Source organism: Drosophila sechellia, chromosome 2R (genome assembly GCF_004382195.2).
Source record: "Drosophila sechellia strain sech25 chromosome 2R, ASM438219v1, whole genome shotgun sequence".
NCBI lineage: Eukaryota > Metazoa > Arthropoda > Insecta > Diptera > Drosophilidae > Drosophila > Drosophila sechellia.
This window is the reverse complement of record NC_045950.1, coordinates 20,954,195-20,973,259: the sequence shown is the minus strand read 5'-3', so window position 1 is coordinate 20,973,259 and position 19,065 is coordinate 20,954,195. Positions and strand designations below refer to the sequence as shown.

General features: G+C 44.3%; 1 protein-coding gene across 1 annotated transcript; it reads right to left on the bottom strand.

Moving 5' to 3' along the window:
* Nucleotides 1–330: 330 nt before the first annotated feature.
* On the bottom strand, nucleotides 331–18,429 carry LOC6618922 (protein unzipped). Its single transcript, XM_002043134.2, has 5 exons — nucleotides 18,323–18,429; nucleotides 17,788–17,861; nucleotides 1,935–2,716; nucleotides 1,528–1,877; nucleotides 331–1,473 (listed from the first exon to the last, which is right to left on the bottom strand). Exons 3-5 carry the CDS (start codon nucleotides 2,641–2,643, stop codon nucleotides 1,066–1,068), a joined length of 1,467 nt encoding a protein of 488 aa, XP_002043170.1. The 5' UTR covers nucleotides 2,644–2,716; nucleotides 17,788–17,861; nucleotides 18,323–18,429; the 3' UTR covers nucleotides 331–1,065.
* Between the last annotated feature and the right edge of the window lie 636 nt (nucleotides 18,430–19,065).

The window sequence follows — 19,065 nt, the reverse complement described above, 5'->3', positions numbered from 1 at the left end:
TCAACTATAATTTCAATGACATTGCGCTGAAAAGGTAGGCGCAGGTGTAACTTCAAGAGCGAATTCGAATGTATTGATGATGATAGAGGTATTGTGAGCTGAATATTTTATGAGCTTAACAGACATTAATAAAGAACTGTCTCGAAACCCGATTTAGCTACTCCTTTGAATATAAAGATGTATAAATTGGTCGTTAGAAATGTAACAAACTTATCATTAACTGTTTTGAAGTGACAGCATTTGGTCAGCGTAGATTATGTAAATACTAGATTTTAAAAGCAAAAACATAAAATTTAAATTTAGTGTTTAAGAAAACCAATTTTGTTTCGATTTTCATTTACAAGCCTTTTATTTATATATATTCATTGTTTCTTTAATGAAGTTCTAATTGAAATCATATCAATTATGATAGAGATTAGCCTTAAATAAACGCAAATCATATTTTAAATAAAAGTTTTCAAATAAAACGTATCTATTTTACATATTTGGAGTGTTTGACTTAAAAAATAGCATACATACTCGTACTTATGTTATACATAGGTTTACATATTTGACATACATGTACATATACTATACATACATCATTTTAGAGAGCGCGATCTACAATACCATCCCTAAACAAATGTCAATTCAAGTTTAATATTTTCTCTACTTGCTATTAATGCTGCTTACTAACTACAAAAATGAGAAGCGTTTAAATCATTGCAAATAAAAAAACTTGTAAAATATTTCTACATAAAAATATGAATATATTTATTTTTAATTATACTTTTGATTTATTTCCGCTTGTAAGGGGTTTTGTTTAGGAATGTATTACGTTTATTTTAATGATCATTTAAATTCTTTTCGCTTGCATGCGTGTTAAAGAAGAAGCCTTGGGACAAGTATAAAAAATATCGACTTTTGCTTTTCGTTTTCACACCAAATTTTTTCCCGGTTCTTGGGGTTTATATATGCCTACAATGTCTATCTGGTTATTACATCTCTCTGACGCTCTCAAAGACGGGTACAACAGGTACAACAACAACAATTAAACGCTATACTGAGTCCAGAGCTCAATTTCATCTACAGACTCAAAAAAAGTGTTAAAAGTAGCGTTAATAAAGTCGACCCAGCAATAAATGTTGACCCCGCTGCATTGACTCCGAACCCTGCCAGCGCCACATCCTTTCCAGGGTCGGAGGACATGTTCTCTGGAGCCTCGTGCGAATTTAATTCGTTGCTGGACGGGGAGTCATGCAAGGTCTTCTCCAGCGTATCGGGACCTGAATGCTGCACACCGTTGTCCTTCATATGAACCAGCGGGGGCTCATTTATGGGCGTCGGCTCGTTGGTGCTGGTTGTGGTGGCATGTGTCGTGGTCGATGTGGATGTGGTCGTTGTGGTGGTCGTTGTGGGAACCAGAGTACCGTTCTCAATCCAGTAGACGGGACTGAACTCCAGCTTCACCTCCTTCAAGTAGCTCTTTCGCACCTGTAGATTGAAATTCATTAGAACATGGCTTTACAAAAAGCTCAAACCACTTGCCTCTGCGCTGATCTTTCGGGAAACACTTTCATCGCTTCCGTAATAGAAAGCAAAGAGCTTGCCACTGTACGGCGCCTCCAGGGTCACATAATTGCCACGTAGCGTAACATTAATTGCTGTTCCAGGCCAAAGTTTCGTGTGCACTGCCTTGTTTTCCGATCGTTTTTCGGTGTGTTTTAAGGCCCAGTTAATTTCAGCCGGAACGGCCTCATCTTTTTCGAATATTTTTGTGGGTAGACCACGAGCAACACCCTCGTGGGATCCCCAATATTGATTATAGTTGAAGGAATAGCTTAGAATCGTCTCTACTGTACTATATTTATCTTCCAGATTTTCAAGCTTCCTGGTAACTACGAAATCAGTTAACGTTATTAAAAAGCTAACAAATTATATTTGATTAGACTTACCTAGTTCAGTCATGTTCTCTTGAATATCAGTGCGCAGGCGATCCAGTTTGATGTCCCTGAGCTCGTATCGGAAGGGCTCTGTTTCGACTAAAACTTCGCCATCGTCGTAGTACTTCTCACGTTCGGCTTCAATGACCCTAATTTTTCCCAGACCCACCGGCTCCAAGTGGCCCAGATTGAAGTCTGCTCCCCAATGGGTGACGACCCCGTCCTTGTTCGGTTGACTTGGGGCGCGATGGCGACCAATGTAAGAGTCATCTCCAATGCGTATTGCACCGACGGGAACACCAGCATCGAACTTACGCCAATGACGCCAGCCAACCTTCCCCAGGTGACCCTTGTTCATAAGGACATCGAAGTTGTCGTACTTTCCGTGCTTATAGTGGGCCGCAAGGCATACGTGTCTCTGAAGGATTTTCTCGGTATGGCCGGACACTTGGATACCATCGATTGGTACACGACATACATACATGGGGTAATGCTCATCCTCAGTAACGTACTTTCCGCCCTCCACGGCGAACTGCAACTGTGTAGCATCCTTGGGGTCATAGCTTTCCCATACTAGGGTACTCGAGGTAACCAATTGACCCAAGACCGATGACGCGTTTTTGTGGGTGAACACTGAGTGCTCCGCAGACTTTGCTGGAGCTAGAGTTTGAATAAGGACCAGTAGGCAGCCTAGACTGATTAAACAACTATTTGATGTCATCGTGCTGATTGTACTTCGTAGTGATTGGACTCTGACTTTTGTCAATCCAGTTTGTGCCCAAAAGAGGTGGGATCTAAAAATTAAAGCACACAAAAATAATTAAAAATATTGTTATTTTGGGCAATCTCCAGAAGGTAAACTCAATTTTCATTATCAAAACCTTCAAACTGCGTGCTTTTAAATTACTGACAATAGGTTTTGGAAGCCAGACATTACGAAAGTTCACATGATCGGCTTTCTGAAAATCTTTACTCTCTTTGGTCCGAAAAAAAAATATTAAAAATTTAAGCGGCTAGTAGGAGAATCTGCAACAAACAACTCCCCCGCCGTTTTGCTTCTCCCATTAGCGGCATCAATGTCACCGAACCCAGCACTGAGCTGTCAATTTGGGGAGTAACATGCTATACGTCTGCATGTTGTCCCTATGGAAAGGATTCCCAATAAATTGGTCGCTTGCTTGCGCAAGTTTCGTGCGGACACACGGCGTATACGTAACTTTGTAATTAAATTTATGGACGAAGAGGAGCGAAGGAAGAGTGGTTTTCTGCAGCGGAAGTGACTGGTCGCCATGTTTATTCATTAGCAAGCATTGTGTTCAGGACACGGACACACTGGTCATGTTAGTACGAGTGCAATACACATTTACGGCAGCATGAATACAGCTTGACTTCGTCTAGTTCACCGTGGTAATGTGTTGTTGTTTTCAACAGAGGTGGCTCCTAAAACGAACCCAGAGCATTTGCCTCTAGGTGTCCGGCTTTCAGCTGCTCACCCACACTGACCCTTTCTAGCCAAACCGTAACGTAACCGTCTGCAGCGGATATGAGATGATAAGGTTACATGCAACATCATTTGTTGCCTTGACAAATGATGTGTTATTGTGATATGTTTTGAAGCGAAACTCGACGAGGGGATGACACTGCCCTCGCCGGGGCCAAGTAACTTTCGAGTGCCGGGAGTTAAAGTGGGCTGGGTCAAAATTTAAATAATACATGAGCAGCCACAGATAGAAATTGCTTGGTCCCTGCTTTGTGTTCAACGACGCGGCTTCGTTGCTCAGACAACTTGTGAGGAGTGAGCGCAAGAGCCTACATTGACAACACAGCATCATCCCGATGGGAGGATGCTCAGCATCTGTTCCTTCCGGCTGCACCTATGCGAGCTCCCAGTGAGTAACCAGTTTGGGCTGTGAAAAAATTCTGCTGTGACGCACCACTTGCCACTTGAGGCACTTGCGGAACACTGGCATTCCTTCGGCCAACAGCGGAAGCAACTGACATAAAAGCGTCGCGGGGTGCGACCGGAGGCAGCAACTTATGGAGATCCACATTTCAAGGCATATTGACCTCTGGTCACCGACCGCACTGCTAGCCCGTTTTTGCGCATGCAATTAATATGCTAAAAATAGCCGACGGCAAGACCGACCCGTCAAATTGGCGAAGGCATCGCAGAAAATTATAATGTCCAGCATAGTTGCACAACGCCGAAGCCTCCTCGCTAGCCGACACCCAGCATTAATTCAATTGAGCGCTCTGACAGTGCGGAAATCGGGTGGCGGAATCTGATCTGCCCATGGAGGGGAGTCGAGCGTCCGGAACACACAAGTCAGTGAAAGTTCACGTGGCCTTATATTAAATCACATGGCTTGCAACATTCTCTTCGGCTTGCGAGTTCCCGGATTCCCCTGCAGGTTAGCTTATTAAGATTTACGAGCAACAGGGCGCGGTGAAAGGTCTGCGGGTTCTGCAGCAGCGAAGAGGAAGGGGCAGCCTGCGGTAGTTTAATTGGATTTTATTGAACTTTGACTCTGACCCCCTTGGTTAAGAAAGCTGCAACAAGTTGGAGCCGTTGCTCGTGTCGTGCAACAAAACATTGGGTTGCACCAAATTGATTCAGCTAGTTCTTTTGAATTATGGTCCCTGTTCATGCCGCAGCCGCACTAACCACTCCCGTCCTCCTTCGCATTCTGATTCTCATTATTATATGAGGGCCCGACTCCCGCTTCAATCAACTCAATTGGGCATTGTGCATTATGACTTTGACATTACAATGATCTGGCGTCTGAGCGTTTCAACACTAGATTTTTCACTTCGGTTGGCTAGCGAGCGCCAAAAAAGCAAGGGTTCAATGATCTTGGCTTCGCCTTGAAATATTTGTAAACAAAAATTAATTAGAAAACCATTAAAGCCAGTAACGACCAGCAAACTATTCCCAGCACCATCCGAACGTGATGTTGCCTCCAAATTAGCATGGGAATAAAACTATAAATAAGTGGGCCAAAAGCAAAGCAGAGTTTTAGATTTGAAAGTATACCGAACTTGTAGTTTGCGGCTGGAAAAAATGAGTACGCAATATACACAGCTTTCAAGGGGGTTCTTTTATTATTAGAATAAGTGAGCATTTGCTTTGAGTTTATCAATCAACTTCTTCTGCGATTAAAAAAAGGTTATAAAAAATCGACTTGTCGAACACTAAGTATAGAGGAATTTAGTTTTCAATTGTAGTAATTGCTCAAAATCAATTAAAAGCATTTCCGTAATATGTATTTAATGATTACTTATAATACTTACAGCTTATACAGCCATGCTCCCACTTTTTTTCTTTTCAATTGAAAGCCGATTGAATAACTGTCTTACTCCGGTTTAAAAGTACTTAACGATTGCATGAAATGCTTATCCGCAATCCTAGCTGAAGCTATTTCTCAATAACTGCTGTTCAATTTTACAGGTGACTTAATTGATGGTTCAGTTTGCGAGCCGCTCTCGCGGCTTTCCTCTAATGACGATTGAATATTTTAAAAACTCATATGCAATCTGAACGGTCATGTCAGATATCAGTGCAAATATTATCTGGCTTTATATAATTGCCTGTTCGTTATTGTTACTTACTGGCTATCTTAGCAACAGGTGACACTATACCTTTAACCTCCCACGCTTTCGAGAGACCGTGCCTACACCGATTGCCGTCCGTCCCGCTGCTCGTGGCTTCCAAGCCGTTTCAACGCAGCGAAGCAAAGCAGTTAACCAGCGAAGCACGACCAAAACGCGGTAACAGACCCAACGGCTGGTTTTGCCGGTCGGTCTTTTTCATGTCCAAAAAGAAACCAACGAGAAAAACAGAGGAAAATTACCATTCAGCTGTTTCTAGCTGCAAGCGCAGCATTACAAAAACAGTTGTTAACTTAATTAAAGTGTCCAGCTCAAAAGTACTAAGAGGTAATCGAAAAAACACGTGCTTTAGAAGTCTGATCATAATCCGTAGATTCTCGGCGTAGAATCCATCGAGTTCACTGGTTGCCGACTACAATAGCGGTATGCAAGGATCTGATTTAAAATCATTACTGTATTTATTTAATATCAGAAGCTGAGCACCACAAAACTTTTTGTTACATGGCAAGTATATATGTACATACAAATAAATTTTAAAGCTCCGACATCACAGATTCATTCCACTGACCCCATCCCATATCATGCACCTCCTGTGTTTGCCCAGCTGCGACAGCGCTCTCGTATGGCGCAAGTCTGGCCCAAAGTTTTCACACCCTGATCTCACCACTTTCCGCCTGGCAGGCCCATGCCCATTTGCATGTTGCATCAATTAGGGCGTCTGGAGCAGTCCGCTCAGGTTGGACCGGCTACCGGCGGCTGTTGGTGAGCCCATTAAATTGAATGCAGTCTGCACGAGGGCACGTGACAATGGGCAGCCGGTGTGCCCCATCTCATCATTGTTTGCAAAGCGATTCCACTCAATTTATTTAATGGATCAATCGATCGCCGTGTTTGATTGGGGAGCCCAAGTAGTTACGTTAAAAGTTTTAAAAGTCGCCGGAGCAGTCTACTAATTGCCACCTGGCTAGCCACCGTTCAGGGAGACTGAATGTGGTGCGGTGACCGCCTTGATTGCCTCACTGATGTCATTACCTTCGAAGTGTTAGAAAACTCGGCTTAGCCCGAAATCGAAAGCCAGAGGGCTTGCTTCGTTTCAAATTATCAACATTATTTAGTATTCAATGCAAATATTGAGCTCATAAATTTCCATTTCAAAGTAAACCCGTTTTCACACAAAAATATATACAAATTTATACGCATATTAACTGGATTTAATTAAATAAACATTTCGAAATGTTAGAGTAAAGTTGAAAATCTTTAATTAAAGCCCTATTAAGCAAACAAACGAGCTGCTAATTAATTAATTTGTAATGCTTAATAAAATTGTCATTAATTATAATTTCAGTGCCCCACAAGGAAATTAAGCGTAGAAAATGTTGTGCATCAAAATATAATGGACACAAAATAAAAATAAAACTAACCATTTGAGACATTTCGGATCATTAAAGGTTTTCTTTATATTTAGTTGAAATACTTGTCCGAAGCATTTCGCAACGATACGTGAGAGACCATTTCACGCAATTCTTCAAAGCCTTAATAATGGCCGTAGCCGAACATCTGACAATACTTCGGTAAAATTGCTTTTTAATTATGCACGATAAGTAAGAGCACTAGACAAAAGGCACTCAAAGCTCTTGAAGACGCACTAATTGAATTCATCAATTTAATACGCCATTTTCCCTTTCAGGCTTCCGACAAAACACATTTTGCCACGTTGATGGTGTTCTTCTGATTCTGTAGTTGGTGTTCTATAACATTGTTCCCCTCGATAGGAATCCCATTGACCTCTCGCAGATTGCGTTCTTATCGAAATTGGTCATGGGCCGTTGGAGAGTGAGCCATATGTGCTTCGAGCCCCAGCACTACGTCATCATCATCGGAGCACTGTACAGGCGAAAACAAACCAAAACCGGTACTGTGTAGCGTTCTTGAAGCCAGCGAGCCACGTGCTGATCCTAAATTTATACCGCCAAAAACGTAAGAATAACGAAAAAGTAAGCTTGAACTGGCCTATTCTTGAACAATACGTTCTGAAGTAAGTCCAACATATACAAAATTGGATACAACGCCAAGACCACATTCGGCGCTCTTAAACAAATCTAATCTTGCCTTTGCGCAATATGTGCAGATACATATTGCTTGATTCAAGTCGAAAGCTATTATCAGAATATCATCTGTCAGCATTAATTCATAAGATATGAAATTGACCCATAAGAACCTAATTGCCTCAAGCAATGTATATTCTACTGGTACATACACAAACATACTATAGTATTGTTTTTTGCATTGAATATAGTCCGTATGAATTGCGGAGCGATTTATCTATTTTAAATTTTAGATGGCAAACGGCATGCCCGCTTTTGCTCAGACCTTGGTTGCTGTCGGAACTTTTGTTGGGTTCATCTATTAACGAGCTACATAACAGCCGCTTACTTTGCAATTCGGATATGTAATTATGGAAATGGGACTATATAGAGAATAAATAATGTACGTGATGTAGATCTAGCCGCAGAAAGATTGAAGAGAACTAGTTTTACTACACAGCTACCGAATGATAATTTTGTGATCCAATAAAATTCTCTGGTTGCTTTTGTCTTCTGAACACCAACCAGATAACGATGTTAATGTTCCATCAAGGATTGATACCAAAACAGCAATAGTCCATGGTGGTCGAGGGAAGCTCTAGGTAGGGAGCTCCGCGGTTCCAACCTCTTTTATTAGACATGGTAAGTCAAAACTGCGGTTGTGGCAAACACACCGTCTAACTGTACTTCCACACCGTGGCCGAGAGTCGGATCAGTGGAGCAGAGAAACGCAGCATGCCGCGTCGGCACGTCGCGATTCATTGCCAGGGCTCCATTAGCACCTCAGTGACAAGCGGAGAGGCTCGGGTTACGCGCATCCCAGAAGACAGGGAAACTTAACTGCACTTGGATGCAATGCATAAGTGAATGCCAGGCCGGCCTAGATGCCACGTCGCGTGCTGCACTCATTACATATCTCAGCGCTAGAACTTGGCCCTCGATCCCAAGTCGGCCTTCGTGGCTTATAAGCACCATTCTCAAGTGTTTATTGAGCTCTCGGCAGTAAGTTCGACAGCCCATCAATTATGGTCGAACATTGCTCATCCGCCCAGTGATGACATGATGCCTTCAATTTGATGGACACAAGTGCTATTAACAAAAAGTCTACCGAATGTTCCTCGTCTTTTGAGCCGCGTTTTTCAGTTTTTTTAGTGCCCAGCAAGAAAGTGTCCATATTTGTCACTTTCAAGGGTGGCCGCTAGCCCACTTTGACCCAAGCGCTCATTTGTTATTTGATCCTTTCGTCCCAACAGGCTTCCCCGTTTCAGTCGGTAATTAACTGGCAATTTGCATTTTGACCCTTCAGACCATCGCTATTGTTTACTCTAGAAAATTTGTCCCATCTTTCCTTGCTTAGTACCAGTACTCCTTCGTTTTAGTACGCTGCTCTGTTCGACTAAATTGAAAGGGGGCTCTGCCCCAAATACCCGGCCATTTGTTATAATAGAAGAATGTTTCCATTTGCAGCAAATTTAAGCTCGTGCGATTCTCAGTGTCACTTTCAATTTCTAGCAATTTAGTTCGCGTTCGCAGTTAGTCTAATGTGTGTCTCTGTTTTCTGTTCTGGTTTGCCGCGCTTCCGTGGATGAGGTCAGCAGATACATACTAATCCATGTTGTGCATAAAGTTGGGCTCATAAGCGCAGCATTTTGCAAAACTATTTTGTTCAACAATGAAAACACGACAATGTAGAGCACGATTAGAACAAACACGAAAGCAATGGAAGTGGACTGCAGGTGATGCTCCTGTTCAGGAGTCACTACAGTGGACTTCTTCGGCCGCGCCTGTTCTAATTAGCGAATTCCAATTATCATTCCACTCCCAGTTCCTTCCTGCAGCGTCGGAATTTTAGAGCGGGTAATTATATAATTCAGTCCGGGTGAAGTCACTGCATTTCTAATTAAGGTTTGCCAGCCATCATCGCCGATGATCTGCGAGATACGAACGCCAGGGTAGCGGGAGCAAAAAATGTGTGTCAGACACTTGACATTAAACATTAAATGAAATGAAATTGCCGACGCTCCATGTTTGGCATCTATTGCTGATGACATCGTTTGACAACTTTCCATGGATGCGAGCGAGCACCTAATGACCTGTAACTGCTCTGCACTGGAAAGCTGTGCTTCTGCGCTGCGCTGCGTGGGTGAAGTGGGTCGTTGGTGTTCTTGCGGTCGAAGTCGTTTGTCGGAGGGTGTACTGTACGGTGATACGGGGCGTTAAACGCGATAAGCTGTGTTCCCCATGTTCGCTTTGACAACCTTCTCCACAAAGTGAAAAATCCACGCACTCTGATTGCCTTTCAGTAGGTCAGAGCCGAGAAAAATGGAAAACACTCAACCCATTGTCATTATTAAGGCGTAGAGCCGCACTCAAATAATCAAATGCAACGCAAAACATGGAGACCCTCAACCAAGTCACTAGATAGATGTCCACAGCTTTTGGATTCTTCTTTCCAGAGGAGCAGCAAAAAAAGTACTTAGTGATTCAAATTATTTTCGCACGAAAAAGAAATAAATGCAAATAGCAATAAATGAAAGCAATAAATGTTGTAGCGACGGAGGAGCTCAGAAAGCGCACGAACAAACAAACCCCGAAAGGCAGACGCACTAAAAATACAAATTTTGCCCAACAAATATAAATAAAAAACTGGAACCACTTAGGTGAGGAGAAAGAAGTGAGAGGCAGGGCTCGCCAATTCTCAGACAAGGTAAATAAAGCGAACGACCCCGGAGCCACGAAAACCCAAGCTGATCTCACAGCTCGGATAAGTGTCTCACAGAAAGAGGAAAGCGTTTGTCTATGTTGTAAGCTTGAAGTCGTCATCCTACACCGAAAGAAAAACATAAAATCGTAATGTCACTTTTTTGGTAACAAAAAAAAAAAAAACATTTACATATATTCTAAAAGTAGAGCTGCTGGTCCGGACTATGCTTGTATTTTGTAGAATATCGTGCCCATTTTTGCATATATTTTTTCTCTGCAAGTTCTGGCAGTAGTAACCGTCGACGGAGACGTCGCCACTGCTTGTAGTTCAAGGTGCACTGGTGAGTTGTTGAGAGGCTGACAGGCATGCGGGTGCAGTGGAGACTGGTTGGCACAGACGACGCTTTGGGGCAAGTAGCAGGGTCTATGCTCCCGAGGGCGCACTGCTGACCAATTTCTACCGTCCGCCAAGTACAGGCACCAAGTCATTCTGTATGAGCACTGTAAATTGAAAATGATTGCCCACAATTTGCTCAACACAAAACGCCACAGAATCGAGCAAGAAAGTCTGGGAAACCCAGTTGAACCGAGATGCAAATACAAAACGCGCTGCGAGCAGTTACAGATATCCCACTGCAGATAGAGACGCAAGTGCTGGAATCGCAGCTACTTTATGGGTATGTCTCTATCTGCGACTTGTTTCCAGTTTGCCGGGAAGCCGTCTCATAACTCTGGCCACTTAAGTTGTGGCGCAGCCTCGTCCGGTGGGGGATCACAAATCATCGCGGGTACCGCGGAGGGGTTCTGAACCGCCGGTAGGGCATCTTCCTTAGCGAATATGTAAGCAGCTCCGATGATTTTTAATTAAGATTGATGGTAATGAAGTCGTTTTAAGCCTGTCGTCGTCCTTCCTGATTGACCGCTCATGTTAGGCAGCCATCACACCGGCAACGAGCATTTCACTTGAGCCTATAAATACTATATCCTTTATCCAATCCTATAGATCCTTAGATGGATTGAACACCGCAAAAATAGTGCGACTAATTGGCTTTTCCAACTGACTCTGGAGTAATACATATTTTAACAAATTGTAATTGTAAAATTGAGTAAACCAACCAAGCAAGCTTGCACATGGTAATCTATCACTGGAGCCGACACTATCGACGCTAAATCTCATGTGCCTGATGCGATTACATTTTTGGGCACAACAAACTGATAGTTATGAACTCCAAGTGCCGGGCGAGACGGGGGAAAATGGGGTACCGTTAGCCACGACTTGAGCCAGGCTAATTGCAACGTATGCCAGTGTGTGGTATGTGTGGTGCAAGTAAACCAGTTTGCCGCGTTCAGCTATCCGCTCAAAGTCAACAAGCGTAATCTTCACTGCACGTGGGGCAACTATCCACAGAGGAGGCCGAATTCGAAAATCCTCTTGAACAAAGGGGCCGCCAAAGGAAATGGAGGCATATGAGCGGAAAATTGTGCGCTCGAGCAATGTCAGGAGGATATGGTCATGGATTAGAAGCCCTAAGCTTAAAACGAACTCGGCTACATTTTACCTGGCCATACCTCTCCGTTCGCTCATCGATATTGGAACGCGTGCTGTTTTGCCTCAGCCAGGCCAGTTTGCGTCCCGTTTCATACACTAATGAATGAATATAACCATCTAGCTCCAGGATCATAAAATAAATTAGCTAATTAATGGCCAGGCCAATAAATTCCGTATTTTTGCAGGTATGCGTGGAAAGCCACAGTCCGCTGACCGTCAACTGTGTGGCATCAGGCAGGCCATTCAAGGTGTGAAAAGTTCATAATTTTTGAGGTCAGCCCGTTCCCGCGCCCATTGGTCACATTCTATCTTAACCACCACAGAGACCAGTCAATAAAGGTCTTCGAAGGAATGTTTTCGAATAAGGCCACCCATTAGACCGGCTGCTGTGCTTGTAATTCCAGATGCGAAATACGCCCGCGCAGATGCAGACTCTTATCTCGATTGGTTGGCGCCATACTTTTTGCTTGAACTGATTGAATGGTTGGAGGGGGTAGGGGGAGGGGGCGGCAGTGGCAGAGGAAGTTCAATATTACGGTGCACTCGACGTTCAGAGTGGACAAACAAACAAACGGCATTTTAATTGGAGCTGACATTTGTGTTTTTGAATATCCAGGTTGTGCTGAAATTTTGAACAACCCATGCAAATGTCAACAGCAGACGCTTAGTAATGTGGCACACCACACAAAATACAAATCCCCTTCCCTGAGTGGTGACTATTCAGGCTGAGCTGTGCAGAGGAACGCCTCGGGGACCTCGTAGATTTGAGTGTTTGAGATGCCCATAGTGGGAGCTGGAAATTCTCCATTCTGATTTCTACCACAACCCAACCTCGAACTCAATCAGCTAGTACAAAGTGCCTTCCATAAATCAATAACACACAATTTCAGTCACCCAGTCCATTAGCCAGAATCAAATACGCAACAATAGAGCTGGCTGGCAACTCGGACAACTACCAGAAAAAATCTTGGCAGGACTCTTCTGAAGCTGGCTAGTTTTCTGTGGCCAGTCACATGGAAAGTTCATATGGATTCCAGGAAAGAGTGCCGAGCAGCGGACCTTTGCAGTAGCAATTTTGCAGAATGTATATAACCTGTCTTTAATTTGCAACAAAAACGCGGTCGGCAGCCAGTACACCATGTCAAGTGGCAAAACAGGAGCCCAAATATGAGACATTTGCTGACATGACACGGCGCCAACACAAACCAGCGGGGTATTCAGCCAGGGACACTCCACTCAAACTGCGTAGTGCCAGGCATTGGACCCTGCCTATTGATTTTCCATTGCAACGTGGACATTTTCGTCCTTGTTGTCCCGTCACTCTGGCATTCGTTGTCAAGCACTTATCGCTAATACCCAGTAAAGGGTTTTTGCAATGCTTCCTTGCTTGTGTGGGATTCGTAGGGCGTGCATTCTGGAGAAGCTTTACGTTGACCTTGTGTCAGCAGCTGCCGCACCTGGCTTCGAATCGTGTGGTTCACCTTGTTCGAGGCTCCGTCTGTCTGCAGTCACTGATCGAAAATGCAATTCAGCCTGGATTGCCGGAAGGCTCACGGTATGGAAAGAAGGAGAACGGGATATCTAAATCTCACCTCCGTTGCGCACTTATGAATTTGACTGCAAACAGCTGTGCCCGCAGAACTTCGGGAGCTATGTGGTCGGTTGCGCGCTTTTGTGTATCTTAAATTTAGCGTTAACTTCCAAGTTCTCGGCTGCTTTTTACTGTGTGCCTTCCTGGCGAGTTTCACCCCCAAGGAAAGTGAAAAGTTCCGCATCCGAAATACGTCTTTTTACAGCACACCAACGCAAAGCGGTTTTCGTCGCCGATGCTGGAAGTAATAGCGACGGCGGAAGACAAGCTGAATGGGCTATAGAGAGGTGGGCACAAGGACTTCACTTCTAACAAAGCTTCACTTCCTCAAAGGTTGATTGGAAACTTGAGGAATAGGGCAAAATCCTGCCTTGTACCAAAACCATTCCAAAGAGTTAGATTACTCGAAGGCTAAATTATATGCGCTTTAAGCCAACCCGTTAGCCCTTCAGAGTAACGACAAACAAACGGTTTCAAAGGCATGCAATCCACTTTAGAGGAGGACTTGGGTCTAGAAGGTGTGAGAGTGTCGAGTATGTTAACGGCCAGAATGCAAGTCATGTGACTTTTCCCCGGTCCAATGCGAGTCTAAGGGGTGACAAGTATGTGGGCAGGAAACCAAGGAGCGGGTCAGGAACCAAGCCGCCCTCGAAACGCGGCCAATAAGTCCAACGACAATGTGGGCAATTTTGAAATTTATCACAACAGAGGAGAGCCAAAGGGTCCTGGCGAAGGGCACGCACTGCCCTGAGGCCTTAACGGGGTGGTTTCCACATTATCAACGCCGCAGGATGCACGCAGGATAAGCGTGAAAAATGGCTCGGTTCGCTGTTCAGAAATACCGGGCCAAATAACCATTTGTGTGTGGAAATAAATTTTTACTTTATGTACCTCGCTTTGTTTGCTTTATTTGTTTACAGAAAAGTGAAATAATTGGCAGTGGGAGGGCGAAGCTAGACGGCCGATTTGGGACCATATTCAGGATCTGGAACGGAGCACGTGCGGTTTACGAATGTCGCAATAAATAGTACTTGCAGCACAGCGGGGAGTTGAAGCAAACCGAAAAGTGCATAGTTCTCCAACGCCAATATTGGCACTTGTTTTCCAACCGGAAAATCTTGCTATATAGCCCGTTGGCGGAAATGCAGATGAAATTCCCATGGAGCAGCCGAATAGGGAGTTGGTAAGGAAATTACTCAATATTTCAGACCACCACTGTGGCCAAGAAATCTGCTCAAGCCGAGGGTCTTTCTCGCTCAAAGTTTGACTCACGAGAACCAAACAGAACAACAAGGGACAACGGCACAACAACAAAAGCGGAATAATGACAGCAATAGTAAAATAATAAAATAACAAAATAAGCGAATGCCACTTCCAACCCCCCGGCTGCCAGTCTGCAGGATGTACTGCCCGAAAAATAGAAGCCACGTTTTGCGAGTGGCAACAAGAGCAGGGGCTCACGGCTCACGGCTCCGGGAACGTGTAATGCTGTAAGCAGGGCCAGACGCCTAGCAGTACTGAGCCAAACCACCCCTGGATGGCACCGGCATGGATGGGTTCGGCGGCAGAGGACAATGCCACAAGAAGAAGCAGCTGCTGTTAGTTGCTCACAGGCGTCTATCGCCTTTTGCGTTTTTCTTTTTTCGTGAGTGTCTCTGCGCGTCATCGTCGTCCTCGTGCCCATTCTTGGACTGAGTCCGGAATCTCCTTCACAGCGCCGCGCTCACGCTCATCTTGTTCCCGTGCACTCGACAGGCTGTAAGAAAAGCTTGAGCCAGAAAGCGAAATACCACAGAACGTGATTCATTCACGAAATTCTCCCATAGCGGCTCTGAAGTCAAGTCCTGGAGACTGCGACCCGCTCTAGTTTGTCTGGTTGCCTCAAACCCCGAATGGCTCATGTGATTCACCCAGACAGCAAATCATCGTGCTGAGTGAACACAACACTAGACTAGAATAGAGGATGCTGCAGATGCAATGCCAAACGATTCGGATATTATTAGCAATAATAGGCTACCTTCGACGAAATTCAATCATAATCCAATATCCATCAATTTAACCCAATAAACAAGCACATTTCAAGATCGCGGAGCATAAATGCCATGAACGGAGCCGATTCAATCACTTTACATAGCATTGAAAAACTGAGTCATAATCGCGGGAGCCGATAGATGAGAGGAGAATTCGATTCAAGGTTCCCACATACATCTTCGATATGATGACATCACGCGCCACCACGGAGCCAGGGATTTGTGTGCAATATTTCAATTAAGTTTAATGTATTGTCAGCTTCGCTCAGTAAAATACTCTATAAATTAAAAATGTTCCAATTTTTTCTCAAGAAGTAAAAATTAAATATATTCCCTTAGTCAAGAAAACCCCCACCAACACAGAAACTCATCAGCCCCACTAAAATTGCCTTCTGTCGACGGAGTACACGACCTCTTTCATGCCTGGCGTCCATCAAACAAAATCGATTTTCATTTTTGGGAGTGCTTGGAGGTCCCGGAACCAGGCCTACATGCACCATTCCGTCAAATAAACAAAGCGAATCGTAGTCAACCTACCGCAATCCGAAACCCAACTGAGCAACATCAGTCTTTATGCATATATCTATGCGAGCTTGGGAGGCTATATGGGCCATCGCGTGCTCGACGCAAGTTAATTGGGCAGAGAATAAAATTTCATAATCAACAACTGCTAGCAATGGGAAATTTACGACATTCCCCCGAGCTGTTGCTCTCCATTTTGGGCCATTAACAAAAGAACTGATGACTCATCGTGCCTCCCACGAATCCTGCGACCTTCACCAGGATCTGAGAGAGACCACAATGCGGCCAACGGCTTGGAAACGAATTAACTGCCAACTTTTGTTCATATCCTGAATCCTGATATCAAGCCAAGGTTTCGTTATCCCCTTCGCTGCCTTCGCAGACAATTGCTATCGCCCCGCGTCCTTCCCCCTTTGACTACTCCCCGAGCATTTATTTGTTTTCGTGCCGGTGTCCTTTGCCCTCCGCTCAGCTGTGTGCGTGTGGCGTCAAATAAGTTTCCTTCCCAGGAGCAGGAGGTCGGAGAGGGGGCCTCAAACGAGCGAACGACAACTTGGCGCCATTTCAATGCCGCCAAGCTTCAATGGGGCCCACTTGGAGCTCTGAAATGTCAGATACGCAGGGGACGTTCTCAGAGTTTTTAATATCCAATCATGTTACCAGGCACCGTAAATATATTCAGCTGTTGAAAGTGTTCATGAATGAGTTGCACATGTACATTACATCTCTGTCACTAAGACCGCAGTAACGAGGTGTGATTAAAGCAAGAAGTAAATATATTAGCACACATGTGTTGTTTGGCTGATGATATCACACACCATTGGCACCCAGAAAGAACGGCAACAATCGAGTGCCATCAAAAATCGCTCCAATATTATGTAAATTTGCAAAAATAAGTAGATGACGAGAGAGGGAAGAGCGATCTCCAAACAAATCGAACCCAAGCAGAAGCATCAAAACGGGAAATAAAACAAGTTTTGATGGTGGACTGAGGAGTCGAGAGCTTTGCGAGTGGACCACGCGAATGAGCAAATCTAACAAAAAACAAAGGGAGAATATATGTATGTTCGCTGGGGAGCTTATCAGAGATCTTCTTTTCTATCCTGGTCAGGCGAAATTCGAACTGACTTTAAGGGCCTCTATGTCTGGGCATTGTGAAACTCCCTTGCGAACAGGACACAAGCACAGCAGAGTTTGCGGGGTTTTCAACTCGATTAACATCGAAAATCGATTCTTGCCCTCGGGGGGAGCCAGGAAGCACTTAAAGCTCTGCCGAGTCGTAAATGCGAAGTTCCACGGCCGCCATTTACTCAACGACGTATGCTTATTAGGTCGAACGTGCCCTGTCACGGGACTCCGGGCCAGGAAACCTGTCTGCGGCAGGGTTTCCGGACGGGCCCCATCCTATTCCAGCCCCAGCAGTAAAGCCTTTGATTATGTTGTCCCGGGATCCCTTGGGAACGGGCAAACCTTGTTGTCTACCGTTCGTCTGGTCTTTCATAATTTACAGCCTCCCAAAAAAGCGGAATAGAAGCACCGGCGCGTTTCTCTATCCTTTGAAGATTTTGCAAGTTTAATTTATGTGGGTTTGTTTTTCTTTTCCACTAGCAGTCTCAGTGCACATTAAAAATTCATTATCAGCATAAAGCTGGAAGGTTTCGGGAAGATGGGGTGGCTCAGCTTACCACGACAATTCAATGGAAAACCAGGAACTACACGTGCAATTATCATCGCTGTCTGACCCAGTTGCTTCAAGGAGAAACGATGGCTTGCTTACCTGAATCGATAATTCCTGGCTGCACGTTAGTTTGCCATCCAATGAATCCTATTCGGAGGCTCTCACTTAGGATCCTGGAAACGAGAAACCATAGACAAAACGTGAGAGTTTGGCGGAACTAGTCGCGACTTCTTCTTATCCTTAACAAAGCACTCGCGACAACAACAATCGATTCTGTTCGTTTGCAGTTAATTCTTCGGCGAATGCAAATCGAATTCGCAATTGCGCTCTAATTTCGACACATACACACGCATACGCACTCTCGCCACACACACACACACACACGAGCACAGAGAAACTGGTCAGCAGGCGAATGACGTCATTGCCAAGGATGCTGCGCGCATCTCACGAACGCTGCCAGAAGTCGCACTTTATTTAAGGAACTTTGTTCTTGCTCGTAGTTGGATTCACTGAAGTCCGTTTCCCCAGTATTAACAGTTCGTAAGGAGCCCGCCAAATATTTTATTAAACTCAATTAAATTGCCACTGGCGCCAAGCACTCACATCTGGCTGTGATACTCGGAATTGGACTTACTGAATGGGATTTCAAGCGCGGACCTTCACCGTTCCTCGAAAAATTCAAAATTAACTGAAAGTATCCGCACGTCCGCGCATCAGCACAACGGTTTATTGAAGGTTGGTTTTACCAAGAACTGATTCGAAGAGAGGACAGCACGAGAGACCCGGCAAAACACCAAAAACAAAAAGGCGCTATGGTATTTTGATGATTGGTCCAACTAAATGAAGAATGAAATCAGATGGCAACGCTAGCAAATGTCTACATCTACGTATATGTCAAAAGTATGATCGACATACGCCAGACTTATGTTGCAACAATTTGACCAATATTATAATTTGAAAAGTGAGTTGATTCCTTTGCTATATCCTAATATGCGAATGACTTTGAGACTTTTAATACTTTTAGTGAAACCGGCAAAATAATTTAATCAGATTTCTATTCTGGATGTACTCGACTCCAATCGATACCGCTTGGTTTGAAGCCGCGATGATTTCGATCATAAGTGCGGTCATGAACCAGGGGAAGCTGTTGCGATACTATGCTAAGAAGATAATCTATAATGGATGGAACGGGCGACCTGAAAAATGTTCGAGGATGATGCTTAAAAGCAAAAACTAGATGCGATCCATCTGTAAAACCTTAATCAGTGACTTCACAATTCGATGAGCTCAAAGCGCTGCCGTGGCCGCCTTGTGTACTAAAACATATCGATGCATCGATATGTCCGAACGGAATCGGAAGGCATCGATTACCATCGG